Here is a 14435-nt window from a genome sequence, read left to right on the forward strand (position 1 = left end):
TAGATTGGTAGGCCCATTTTATTTATGCTATTTTGTAAATTTTATTTAATCTTATAGTGCAAATTTTCATCTATGACATTAGTAATACGCGATTCACTGACTTTTAATGGGTCCTCAGGATTCTGTTGTGGGCTGTATATTTATTTAATCCTCTCTTGTTACATATTTGGGTTGCTCCCTTCTCTTTACTCTTATAAATGACTGCTGGAGTTTAAAACATAAAGAGTATATTTCATTGTCAAATTTACATAACCGTTTGCCTCTGGACCACTTAGCTACTTATTTAGCTATGTAATCTCGACTGTAAAATGAGTTATGGGAATTCGTGATGGCTAAATAATGCTTCCGAGTTCTGGATCAGTATTACCCAAGCATCTCATTCAGACACGCGATGCTGTGCTGGCACTTCTGTGGATCGCCCAACCACAAACCCTTAGTCTGTTGGTTTATGTCCCAAGTTTTTATCTGAAAAAATTTTACATCCACAGAAAAGTTTAAGAGATTAGTTGGCTTTCCCACAGCTATATATCCTCTGGGTTCACCAATTATAAACACTTAGTTTTTAATGGAAGAAACTTTAGTAACAAGGGTTTTTTGTTGTTTTTTTTTTAAAGCCCTGTTGCCCAGGCTGGAGTGCAATGGCGTGATCTCGGCTCACTGCATACTCCGCCTCCTGGGTTCAGGCAATTCTCGTGCCTCAGCTTCCCAAGTAGCTGGGACTACAGGCATGCACCACCATGCCCAGCTAGTTTTTTTGTATTTTTAGTAGAGACGGGGTTTCACCGGGTTGGCCAGGATGGTCTCAATCTCCTGACCTCGTGATCCGCCCACCTTGGCATCCCAAAGTGTTGGGATTACAGTAACAAGGTTTTTTAAAAATACAGATAAAGAGGAAACCCAGGGAGAATTAACCTAAATAGAAAGATTCTGTGACATGTGGAAATAGCCCCAAACGCCCATACTATTATGATGTTACATGCCAGCCTGTCTTCCCAGAAGTGTGCTTCAAGACCACCACCACGTAGAACAGGGTGCTGGACTCCCCACGGGATGCTTTAAATGCACACATTAAGGACCACAATCCTCCACAATCCTTGGAACTAGGGATTGTCTGGGTGTCTCCTTATTCTCGTTTTGCTTTGCACCATAGAGAGCACAGTGCTGCCCAGTGACACTTTAATTAAATAGTGGTCCCCAAATAAATGAATCACCAGAGTCAATCTTACAAAAACTATGTTAGAGTTTTTCCTATCACCCTAGCTCAGTTTAAAATTGAAAGCAGTATCTCCTCATCAAGTAATTAAGCTGATCGCATTTCTACATTGGCACCGTCATTTTCCGTCTAATTTGATATTCTGTGGGAAGCTGCAAAACCAATTTAACTAATAAAATGAGGCATCTTTTATATCAGTGTTGGTGATTAACAGCAGTATGTGCCTGTTTTATTTTTGTTTAACTTGGCTTTTAGCTGCAGCGGTTAGAAACTGAGTAGGAATTCTGGGCCCTGCCAGAAGTGTGGACCAGTTATGACGCTGCAGAAAAGAATTACGTGTTTGGTTTTTGAGTCAGATAGGCATGAGTTGAAGTATTATTTCTGCTGCTGCTTTGTAGCATTCTCTTTGGGAGGTAGCTCCGATTTTTGATTTGTAAAATGCATGGGTTTTCAATTTTAAGATTTAGTATAAAACTGTTCGTCCAGAGAGTGTGGTATTGACCAAACATCCACTGCGTAGATCAGTGGAACACAATGCAGAGTCCGGAAATGGACCCGCACGAATGTGGTCAATCGATTGTCAACAGAGTTGCAAAAACAATTTAGTGGGGAGAAAAGATTGTTTTTTCAGCAAATGGGGCTGGAACTATTGGACTTCCAAATGCCAAAAAATTTTTTAAAGAACTACGACCCGTATCTTTTTTTTTTTTGAGACGGAGTTTCTCTCTTGTTACCCAGGCTGGAGTGCAATGGCGCAATCTCGGCTCACCGCAGCCTCTGCCTCCTGGGATCAGGCAGTTCTCCTGCCTCAGCCTCCCGAGTAGCTGGGATTATAGGCACCATGCCCAGCTAATTTTTGTATTTTTAGTAGAGATGGGGTTTCACCATGTTGACCAGGATGGTCTTGATCTCTTGACCTCGTGATCCACCCGCCTCGGCCTCCCAAAGTGCTGGGATTACAGGCGTGAGCCACCACGCCCGGCCTAGAACCCATATCTTACACTTTACAAAAAGTTAATTACAAATGGCCATGACTTTGAAATCCATGTCATTACCTGAGACAAATGAAACAGGTGCTGCCCAGGTGGAACAGAGTCCTTGTCAGTGTAGAAAAAGCAGGGCTATCTCTTACGTTCTAAGAATAGAAGCAAGTGAGGTCATGCCAGAGTCCCTAGTTTATTTGTTCGTGTTAACAAAGAAAATAGCAATTTTAATGAATAATTTTAAAGTGGCTTTCGGAACCAGTCATTCATACAGAATTTAATGGAAGGAAGAAATTTTAAAATCATAGGCACAGTTTACTTTATGTCTATATATTTTAAAATGTACAAAATATTCAAATTGTTCAGATTATCTTGTTCCTTGGGGACCGCTGATAAAGGGTCTTAAATAGTGCTAATATGCTTGTTGCAAATTCTTATGAATGTATTAACTTTCCTAGGAGAACTACAGTTGACCCTTGACCAATGCAAAGGTTAGGGACACCGATCCCTGCACAGTAACAAATCATGTATAGTTTTTGCTTCCGTAAACTTTACCAGTAGCCTGCTGTTGACTGGAAGCCTTGCCGATACCATAAACAGTGAACACATACTTTGTATGTTATGTGTATTATGTACTGTATTCTTATGATACATTGAGCTACTATCAAAATGAGAAGGAAGAGAAAATGTACTTTTCACTAAGTGGAAGTGGATCATCGTAAAGGTCTTCATTGTCATCATGGTCATATTGAGTAGGCAGCGGAGAAGGAGGGGTTCATCTTGCTGTTGGAGGGGTGGCAGAGGTAGAAGAGTTGAAAGGGGAGAAAGGAGAGGTGGGCACAGTGGTGTGACTTTTACTGGAAAAAAAAAAAAAAAAAAACAAAAAAAAAACGCACCTATAAGCAGTTTTGCACGTTGCAAACCCATATTGTTCAAAGGTCAACTATATTAGGACCCCTTCCGGGTCTAGCAAATGAATAATCAGAGGCAAGGTAGGGTTTTTCATTCTGTCTTCCCTGGGTGTAGTTTATTTTGGTTGTGTAGATCCTCTGTGGAAGAGTTCCCCTGGGGACCCGAGCTGAAATAGTGAATTAATTGTATTTCTGGTGAACCTGTGAAGCATTGTAGGGGAAATTACTGCTTATCCTTAAAAAAAATTCTGTTTCTGTCCCAGAGCTGTGACAGAGAGCATCAATCAACTCATCACTCTGTGCACCCAACAAGCTCCAGGCCAGAAAGAGTGTGATAATGCCCTGCGGGAGCTCGAGGTAGGTCCCTGGGAAGGCTGCTGCGGCCTCCAGAGAAGGAGAGCGTCTTTGTCTGTGGGTCTGTCTCTCTATGTCTGTGCCTGTTCTTTCCCTGTAGGGCTAGTTTTCTCTTTTCTGTCCTTGCCTTTTATCTTTCCTCGGAGGCTATTGAGGCCGAAGTTCCAATCCAAGTGGAAAAAAACTGAGGAAAAACCAGATTGAGTGGAATTACCATTCCTTCTTCTCCTTTTTCCAATAGGATGAGATGTATTTTGTTAAAGAATTCTTTATTACGAACAGGAAGAGGCCTGTGATGTTGGGTGTAGGCTGAAGATCAGCAGTTTTTACCTAAAATATATTGGAGAGATTATTCTGGAACAATTGGGAGAGAGCTAGAGGCTAGGATAGGTGGCTTTTGAGTCAAAATGATTTTCACATACATTGTATTCTGTACCATATAGGCGGCATGTAAGAGTAAACCTAGCACTAACACTGCTTACACAGTCAAGGTGGCTGTGGGGCCCCTAAGGGCCCAGAACACACTGCGGGTGCTTTTCATTTTATGTTCATACTCATGTTATTTATTCTTGAAAAGTTAGGTATCCCCATAGAATGCGTGTGGGTAAACATCAAATCAGCCTACCTACTTGCATGTCCTAACCTGCAGTCCTAAGCAGTGCGGGTTATACTGAGATGCCAAATCGGTATCTCAGTAGATATGCGTTGGTTGTCCCAAGGTCCCTTCCATTTTCTGGATGATCAGCATGGGTCTGGCTTGTTGGGAATACCCACTGCAGCTCCTGAAGTTTCACCGAGGCCCTGGCTCTGGCTCTAGGCCATTGTGCACAGCTGGAAATGAGAAAGGGATTGTTATCACAGGATCGAAGTACCCTGAAAGCAGTTGAGAATGTTTCTTACATTGGCTGAATTACTACCCTGTTCTGCTCTGTTCACATTTGCAAATATAAATATGTGGGCTGTTGATCTAAATGAGCTCTCTTGGCCTAGGTGCCAATAATCCATCCCGTATTGATATCCTTGGTTGAAAAATTATGACTACTTTAGGATCGCTGTTACTAAAACAAATTTGATGATCCAAGGAGTGGGAAGAGGTTCTTGAATGAAATGAGCTTATTCCTTAGGCTGCCCTCTTTCCCTCCCATCTTTAAACAGCTCAGCAGTTCCCCTTCCTGATCTCCCAGCCCCCCACCAGCCTTTGTAAATCAAATGACTGTCTTTTTGTTGGCTGTGTCCCAAAGACTGCTGGGTTCTGATGAACATTCTCACTCCCTGGGGAGGAGGCTAAATGGCTGCATCCCCAGGAAAAGTCCCTCACGAGTGGTGATCAAAGGTCATTACAGTGCCATGACAGAGCTAGCACTGGTTTTCAGTGGCAGTTTGGGGGAATTATCTTCTTTCATGCCTTCCCATTAAAATGTTCCAAAATTGGGAAAACTGAGCATTGTTACTAGTCGTGAAGAAATGAATGAATGGCCTTTTGAAATTTAAACTCCTTAGAATTATCCTGCAGAGAAATTGTGCTAATTGACCTTGCATGTGTTGCCTGTATTAATGTTCTAATTTTTTTAATGTTGTCCTTCTGTGTTTACGTTGTTTCTTTTCCTTCAAAACAAAAGGAGATTCTCATCTCTGGCAAAACTAACCAGAGACCCCTCCCCCATAATGACCATTGCGTTGCTAACAGGAAATCTGAAGTCATGATACCATCATCTAAATTCTCAAAAATCTCAGTAAATGATTGCTCATGACCAGACACCTGTGTATAGAGGGGAAGTTGACGGTTGGTAGTTTGTGTTGAATTTCTCTTGCTCTGTGATGTTTGTTTGCTTTTTATGTTGTGTTCTTCTGCAGACTGTGAAGGGGATGTTGGACAATCCTAATGAACCTGTTAGTGATCTCTCCTACTTTGACTGCATTGAGAGTGTGATGGAAAACTCCAAGGTAAGACCGCCTGTGCCATAGGTCAGAAGTCAGCATCGCTGATCAGTGGGGGAGAAGCTTAGACACGCCTTATGTGCCTCTGCCTGTGGCTGGGTAGCAGGGCTAGCCGCATGTAGCATGAAGCCTTGTGGAGCCCATTGCTCAGGAGCTTCTTGAACTTGAGGGTACATCAGAATCACCTGGAGGGCTTGTTAAATACAAATTGCCCACCCCCAAGTTTCTGATCCAGTAGATCTGAGATGAAGCTGAGGTTCTGCATTTCTGACCATCTCCCAGGTCCTGCCCCTGTGGTCCAGGAACCATAGTTTGAGAACCATTTCCCCTCTTTTTTCACAGATTGGTCTTAATGTGAATCAAATTGTGTATTTTCTACATTGGGACTGATCTGGAAAGTCCTTCATTGACTTATGTGGGATCCCCTTAGGTGTTCTTTTGCAGTCTATTCATGGCATGCATTCTCAAGGAGAGTGAAGTGGTTTGGTTTGGTTTTGGTAGGATCTTGGAGAGGTGTTGAAAAAATCTAAGCTAATACAATGGCTTGTTACTCCGCTTCTGTCTTAACCTTACTCAACAAAGTCTTACTCCTTGGTATTTGATTAGGGGGAAAAAGACTGAAAAGGCTTCTTAATGGAGCAATAATGAAAAATAGAACTGTTGAGAAACACTCATCTGTGGTATTCATACCAGTGTCTTTTGAGAATGCCTTAAAATCAGAAGGTGAAAATGACATGGATGTTGAGCTGTTGCAATCTGACTTTGTAGTTGAAACATGGTCACTTTTATTCTAGCGGGAAACATCTGCATTGGTAGTGTCAGAAGGACTCAGTTTGATTTGGGCTAAGACTAGAATTTCCTCATGCAGTACCTTTCATGGAATTACGGATTGTCTAAGGGAAGGATGCATGCACACTCAGATCCAAAGAAATGGTTCCTTCTTAAAGAGGAATGTGGGCTGAGGACGGAGGGGGAAATACTGTACATAAAACTACCCTCCGCATTCTTTTTTTTTGGCAAGTCCTTATGTAAAATGGATTATTTTGTATGTCTAAGCAGTTTTGGGGAATTTATTCCCATCTAAGATGGCTTACTGATAAATGATGGTCTCTGCTTTGGGTTCTAGACTTGGCAATACCATAGTCTCTCCAAAGGGTACAACATCCTTTAGTTCCATCATTGTTGCCCAGGAAAATATGAACAGCCCTCCTGGGACATAATGAGGTTCATAGACAAGAGAACACCAGATCTGCATTGGGCACCCTGTTACTTGCCCATGTGACCTTCTCTGTGACCTTGTACAGGTTGCTCGACCACTCTGGGTTGGATTCTGAACACTAAAATCTCTTTGAACTCGTACTGTAAAGATCTCTAAAGAAAGAATACACCACACCCGTGATTTTCAGTATAAGGCAAAATTCTTAAAGTATTCAGGAAACGCACAAAACAAAGATCTCTATTTGAATTTTACTATCAATAACGAGATAAATGATACTGGAAGGGTGAGTCTCCTGCTTTCTGTGTATGACCTCACCTACAGCTTGGTGGATATGATTTTTGTATTCTGGAACTAGTTCTCAGCCTAGACCATTTACCCATGAGTTGCCTTTTTAGAGACTGTGCTGTATTGTCTATGTACATTTACCATATCTCCTTAGGTATGGCCAACTTTGGGGCCGTACTTCCATTGTACGTACCTCTGGAATGGAAATGATGTAATCCTCTTCTGTCTCTTCTTCATACAAATACAGTAGAAAATGTCAAATGTTCCAGATTAAGTGGCCTTGACTGTTAAAGATGGAGCGTTGCCTCCTTTACGCCTTGATTTGAAGCAATGCTGGATAAAGAATGTTACCGGCCATTTGTTTCGCAGGTTCTGGGTGAATCGATGGCAGGGATTTCACAGAATGCCAAGACTGGGGACCTCCCTGCCTTTGGGGAATGTGTGGGAATCGCATCCAAGGCTCTCTGTGGGCTGACAGAGGCCGCAGCCCAGGTAAGGTGCTGGTCCTGATGCAGCCATGTGCCCTGTGCGAGATCCCTGTGGAATGTGTAGGGGAGCTCCAGCTGCACCTCTTTCTCCAAGTGCCACCACAGTAACCCCAGAAAAGGCACTGGCTTCTGTGCTGGCTGGGGCATTTCCACAAAACATCAGCCAGTTACCCACCAAGAGTAGAGCAGCTGTGGGCCAGGCTGGGGAGACGGGCGAGACTCAGTATAGACCCCGCATATAGCTTCAGAGGCCAACTTTTAAATTGTTTTAAAAGTTTTTATTATTGGTAAATTGTTTGGGGTAGAAAAAATAAGAGTACATAATTTAAATTTTCTGAGGCTTTAGAATTGCAAAAATGTTAAGTCATACTCTTTTTTTAGGATCAGAGAGAGAAAAAGTTTAGATGTCATCACGGAGAGACATGATATGGCACGTTCCTTGCCCTTCTTTGACTATCCTACGTATTTTCGATAATGATTGACCTTATATCACAGAAACTTTGAAGATACCAGCATCTGCTTTAAAGGGTTCATCATTTGACAATTACCTTGAACTTAGAAGATTTTACGGAACCAAAGAGAAACATCACTAGTTTAGGGGATGAAATTCTCTACCTTCTCGGGGGAAATGAACTAAGATCAAAATTCATTTTTTCTGTTTTATTTGGCTGACACATCTAAAGGGAATGCCAAGAGAAGACCTTCCTTTGTGCCCTCTTCTCCTCTTGGGAACCAAATGTTGTCTTTTTTGTTGTTGTTTTCTGGGCCATCTTATTTACCAAGTTTAGCTCCCTTCTGCTGTTGGAAATACTGCCCTAAGCAATAAGGACATGCTTCTGTAAGCTATGAGATGAGGAGCCCTAGGAGAGGGCAGGCTCCGAGGTTGGCTGACCCAGCAGCTCCACGCCCTCAGTCTGCAGGCGCCCGCTGTTTCTTGCCTCTCCTGTCTGCCAGCCAAAGAGTCAGCTTCACGCTGAGGCTGGGCAGCCTTGTGATCACAAGACAGCTGCCGGAGGAGTCAGGGCTGCGTTCATCCATGCCCCGAGGAAGAATTCCTTGAGGCTCTCTCTTAAGAACAAGGAGACTTTGTTCCGAGAGCCTGTGATAAACTCCTGCTGGCATGTCAAGCTGGCATAAACCTGTTCAGGACTACACCCTTATTGGTAGGCGGGATGAGATAACCTTGACCAGTTTGCAGTAAGGAGTGCCTGAGTATGACAGCTGCATGTGTAGTGTGGACCATCGTCCCCCATCAGCTCACCTGGTAGCGTGGAGCCTGAGCTGTCGCTTTCTCCTTCCCTTTCCAGGCTGCATACTTGGTTGGCATCTCTGATCCAAACAGCCAGGCAGGCCACCAGGGCCTAGTGGACCCCATCCAGTTTGCCAGGGCTAACCAGGCCATCCAAATGGCATGCCAAAACCTGGTGGACCCCGGCAGCAGTCCATCACAGGTAACTATTGGGGAGGATGTAAGATTTCAAGCCCTTATGCTCCTCTGAGTAGGTTGTGGGAGACGGGGAAATTAGTAAAGAATCTTGTTCTTTCAGAGCTTGCAAGGCAGCTAAATGCCAGCACTGTAGATAGTGATTTGGGTGGGGCAAATACTGCAAAATGTGACGAATCTGGAAATTTGTAGGTGCTTTGAAATGGGGTGCCAGAAGGCAAAAGGAGTGACCTAATCACAGTGAGATTCACAGGGAGTCTTCATTCATTTCAGGGGACATGCACTGAGGGCTTGTTCTATGCTGTAAGGCGTCACTGTGCACAGGGCTCTGTTTTCTACTCCCTTGGCTCTTAGTCTGTTGGGCAAAGTTTGGAAAATGCAGTGATCAGGACACGATGACAGTGCCAGGGATGTGCAAAGGAAAGTGTGATGAAATCTCCAAGGGGGCTGTCAGGGGTCACTTCACAGAAGCGGTGGCACTGAGCCGGGCCTCAAAGTTGGGTCAGAATCTGTAGCACAGAAAGAAGCGAGAGTGACATTTGAGGAAGAGCCAGAATGTGTGACATTCCATCACACCTGTCATCTCCGAGTGGCATGGAGTCCCGGTCACTTATTAAAACAGTGTGTACCGAAAGGTAGGAGAAGTGGCTGGAATGGGCTTGGTGGAGGCAGTCTTGTTAGCGACATGTCCGCCATCAACCTGGGGCCCACATTCTTGAGGCTGGAGAAGGACGTGAATCAAGAAGGAAACACAAGGACCATATGGACCTAAAGCAGGCCCGAGAGCTGGTGTGTCTGGGGGTCCTTACCCATCCAACAAGGCCAGAGGGGTGCTACCAGCCTTAGCAAAGCAGAATAGGTGCATTCAGGAGAGCAAGTGAGCTGGGGCTGTGGGGCGGAGCCTGCAGAGCTTCCTGAGCCAGACACCTCAGTAGGTACCAGCAGCCCTCCCATGGAAGAGGAGGGCTTGATAGGTGTTTTTCTTACCTGGATCTGGGTTCTCCAGTGTGGTGGCCACTGGCTACCTGTGGCTGTTAAGCACTTGAAATGGAGCTAGTCTAAATTGTGATGGGCTGTAAACACGCAGTGCACACTGGATCTCAGAAACTTGGTATGAAAAAAACAATTGAAAATCTCATCAATAGTGTTTTAAATGGATTATATGATGAAATATTTTGGATATACTGAGTTAAATAAAAAATTGTTTCACTAATTTTTCTTGTTTCTCTACTTATTCTAAAGTGACTACTAGAAAACTTAAAATTGCCTATGTGTAGATCTTGGTGTAGATTCTATTCCCTGGACCTCCTATCCGGGGTTCCAAAGGCTAACTTGATTCCATCTCCTTTAAAACTACCTGGGGCTCAGCCTAGCCCGCCACTATGTCACCACCTCCTTTTTTCTTTTTCTTTCTTTATCATCTTTGCTTAATATTTCTTGCCCTCCTCTTTTTGGAGTGACTTTGAGGGTAGACGTGCTTGTAATTACACAGGCTCTGAACATGTGAGTTGAACAGGAACCCGGGGCTGAGGACCAGGGCGGACCTCTCTGCACTGTAGCATGGGGTGCCCCAACCTAGCTCCATGCTTTGTAGGTCCTGTCGGCCGCCACAATTGTTGCCAAGCACACATCAGCCTTGTGCAATGCCTGCCGCATCGCCTCATCCAAGACGGCCAACCCGGTCGCCAAGAGGCACTTTGTCCAGTCAGCCAAGGAAGTTGCCAACAGCACTGCCAACCTGGTGAAGACCATCAAGGTAGGTCGCTGGACTACAGGCATTATTAAACTCAGTGACTCCTGTTTCGGAGGGGAAAGGGGAACAAGATTTAATTAAGCTCTGCTGCTCTCCTTGTCTAGTGAGGCTTAATTTCTAATTCAGTCTTATGGTTTATGTCATTGGAGAGGCATCGCTTACTAATGGAGATACTTACCGTGAAAAACCAACAACCGTGGTCTCTACTAACCTTTTGGATGGTGGGGAAGGAGGCCTCCCCAAATTCTGAACCTGAGGAGCTTAGGGACAGAACTCTGGTGGGAAAGGGTTGGTTATAGGGCCGCGCTGGGTACTATGCTTATGTAGCACATGCCCTGCTTTTAGTTAAACAGTCTGTTTACATGCAGCATTTTTGAATGGGCTGGTAGAGGACTCTGCCGTCATTGCTGGATATATCCAGACCAAGAGAGTAGGTGGAAGGAGAAGGGAGTGGGAAACTGTGGAAACTCACTTAAAACACTCTGATTGTTCCTGTGATATTAATTTTGTTTATAGCTGTTTGAATTTTTTAAGTGGAGCGTCAGATTTTAAAAACAGAGCATCTAGTGTCCCTAACAAATTCACCGTCGTTACGGTGTGTGGGCATGTGGCAGGTGGGCAGGGTTCACCTGTGAGAAGCAAGTGAGAATCACTAGGCTGTAGTACTTGTAGGTGGGTAATGAAGCCACACACACAGTCCGCCCTCACCTGGGACCAAGCAGGTGCAGCAGGCAGCTGACAGCCTGGGTAACAGACCATAGGCAAAAGGTTCAGCACCATCTCCCCGGCTCCCTCGACAGCCCCAGCCTTCAAAGGCATTGTCAAGGGAGGCAAGGTACCCGATCTGTGTTAAACCCAGGATACCGCTGAAGGGAAAGGCATTGAAGGAGTTAACACTTTTTACTTAAGGGTTTTGTATTCTTTCAGATGGGAGGGTTGGCTTTGCTGCTAGCTTGGTCCTGGAGTAAGAGAACTTTTCCCAGTTCCCTCCAGAGGATGGGACACCGCACACCTCATTTTATTTTGACTACAAAGAGCCAGTGCAGTTGCAAGCAGAAATGAGTCAACAGGATGACCAAGCAGAGGCAATAGGAGAGAACACCCAACCCAGCACGCGCTGGAAGCTGGCGGTCAGCACCTGGGGCTCGCACCCCAGTCAGCAGTTTCTTAGCTCTTTAAGCAGAGAAATTTTTAGACATGAACAAACAGAAACCCCTCCCTATTTGAAAGCAAGAGTAAGCTCAGTTGAAAATGGATAAGTAAAGGCAGTGTCCAGGTGCCCCACGATCCTGGTGACAGGTTACCTGAATTACCAACATAGTTCGTAGTAATTAGGAAGTAATAAAGCTTACATTTAAAAATGTTTATTTTTCTGTAATCCCAGCACTTTGGGAGGCCGAGGCGGGTGGATCACAAAGTCAAGAGATTGAGACCATCCTGGTCAACATGGTGAAACCCCGTCTCTACTAAAAATACAAAAAAATTAGCTGGGCATGGTGGCGCGTGCCTGTAATCCCAGCTACTCAGGAGGCTGAGGCAGGAGAATTGCCTGAACCCAGGAGGCGGAGGTTGCAGTGAGCCGAGATCGCGCCATTGCACTCCAGCCTGGGTAACAAGAGTGAAACTCCGTCTCAAAAAAAAAAAAAAAAAGTTTATTTTGTGCTTTGGGTATGTTACTTATTCACTCCACACAACCACCCCATTTTACAGATGGGAACCTGAGGCACAAAGAGATTAAGTAACTTTACCAGGGTGACCCGGCCAGGTGGAGATGGGGCAGAATTCAAACCTAGGCCCCAGAGTCCCTGCTTTCACCACTGGCACGCCATTCACCTGTTAGGCTGTTAGGGACGGAGAGACAAAGTTCTCTCTCCAGCCTGGGAGGAAGGACCTTGCTGGGCTTGTGTGTGAGCTTGGGGAGGTGAGGGTGGAAAGAGGAATAAGAGTTGACAGCAGTGACATTGTTGGTTGCTGTGTAATGAGCTTATCTCAGTTAAAATCAGTCATTTTCTGGTCATTAGAAGCATTGTGTTTAGGTGGACCAATGGAGTAAAAAAAAAAAGTAAAGACCCTCTTTATTCTACAGAAATTACGGTAGCCCTTTCTTGCCTGCCTCCTCCTCGGTTTTAAAGCCTGACCTGTCTCTATATAAAGTATCTCTGTTAAGATCTCATGTCCTTTTCGGATTCCCCTCACAGTGTCGAACCCTCTTTCCAGTTCCCTGCAGCAAATGAGCTCTTCTGATGGCCTAAAAGATAGGCCTGTGCAAAACATCAGAGGAGGAATGTCCAGGGGGTTGGGGGTGGGGGGTTTGTAACATGGAAAAGATAAAGGCGTCTGTCTCCTGGAGCACCCTGGAAACGAGGAGCAATGCAAGAGGAACAGATATGAACATGTTGCCCTTCAGCAGTGGAAATAGGCCTGGTTTTCCAATTCCCATTGCCTGGCAGAATTTGCTGGGAGCCATGAGCTTTGCTTTTAATTTACTATAACAGGATAGTGGTAAAGATCATTTCACTATAGCACGTTGTACTGTATACCGAGTAGATTTTCTGTTTGAAGGAATGGTTGGTATGTGTTCTGTCAAACAGAAAAACAAAGGAATATTTAATTCCCTTAGCGCTTAAGACAGCTGCATATTACTCTCAAGTTTTGTGCTGCTTGGTGGTTTTTTCTCTGAACTGTGAGAATGTGCCCCAGCCTAGATCCCAGCTGCCACACCCTTATGGTCATGGAGAATGGAGGGGAGCCTCTAGGAGAAGCCAGAGGGAGCAGGAGCGGATTACCTCACAGTGGCACATCAGCATCAGTCACTACTGATGGCACTCTTTAAAATCCCAGAGCAGGGCTCCACAAGAATCCATTTCTGTGTTTCTGTCGCCTGCCAGGGATGGCTCTAAATGTTGGGCATGGTAGAAGGACCCACACCTCTAACCACAGCTGCTGTCTGTCTCCAAGTCTCCGAGTCACCGAGTACACTGCTGCTTGTTTTCTCTCTCCATTCAGCTCATTACCTAGTCTTGAATCAGATGTGTGGAATGGAATGTTATTTTAAATGTGCAGTCACTCACATTTGGGTGCCAAGTAGAAATTATGCAACAGCAGCATTTGTTTTTCTGAGAAGTTGAAGTTTGGCCTTGCCCCTCACAGCACAGTTAAAGCTCGGGGTTTTTGCAGTTAAGCACTTCCAGTGTGTACCACAGACAGCCGATCCAGCGCTCTTGAATGGAATTTGACCTGGCTGTGAGTATGCTTTCTTGGTCATCCTTATGTTTGGATTGAGAAAGTGGTTTCTTTAGAAGGAAAAGGAAGAAGGCTCTTGGGTGTTTTACTCCTTGTTCTGTTGCCTTTGTCTAAGGTCAGCAGGAGAGAAGGGAGCCAGGAGGCTCGGGTCCTTGTTTGAGGCATGCCAGTGAGTAGTAGCAAGGTGACCTTGGCAAATCGTGTCAGTTTCCAGGTGCTGGTTTTATTGTCTGGAGAGTTGGGGGTTTAGTATTAAAATGTTTTCAGGGTCCCCTGTAACCCCCAAAGTCCATACATCTTTGATTTTATGCATACCCAGAAATTATTTCTCCCAGGTCTCCATGGGATTTTGCCGAGGGGGGAACACTGGGGGCAGGCTCCAGCTTTGGGAGTATACTTGTCCTGGTGGGGCCTGGATATATGGCTGAATTCACCCTTTCATCATCATGGCTGGTATGCCAGACATTCTGTGATATGCTTGCTTGACATTTCACCATTGGGCAGTTCTGGGTATTCAGTTTACGTGAGTGGCTCTGCTGTGCCCAGTGGAAGCAGAGTTATGGAAGTGAAATAATATCTCTGCAAACCATCCTTTTTTTTTTTT

At 44.8% G+C, this 14435-nt stretch overlaps 1 protein-coding gene across 30 annotated transcripts in view; it reads left to right on the top strand.

Annotated features, from left to right (window-relative positions):
• The window catches only part of TLN2 (talin 2), a 482025-nt gene that overhangs the window by 382305 nt on the left and 85285 nt on the right, over positions 1-14435 (top strand). For all 30 annotated transcript variants that reach the window (XM_035261780.3, XM_078333299.1, XM_078333307.1 and 27 more), the window contains 5 exons: positions 3371-3464; positions 5316-5405; positions 7273-7395; positions 8699-8842; positions 10430-10591. In XM_035261780.3, the coding sequence (XP_035117671.1) occupies positions 3371-3464; positions 5316-5405; positions 7273-7395; positions 8699-8842; positions 10430-10591 (613 nt within the window). The remainder of the gene's footprint in view (positions 1-3370; positions 3465-5315; positions 5406-7272; positions 7396-8698; positions 8843-10429; positions 10592-14435) is intronic.

The sequence above is a fragment of the Callithrix jacchus genome, chromosome 8 (genome assembly GCF_049354715.1).
Source record: "Callithrix jacchus isolate 240 chromosome 8, calJac240_pri, whole genome shotgun sequence".
In the NCBI taxonomy this organism is placed as follows: Eukaryota; Metazoa; Chordata; class Mammalia; order Primates; family Cebidae; genus Callithrix; species Callithrix jacchus.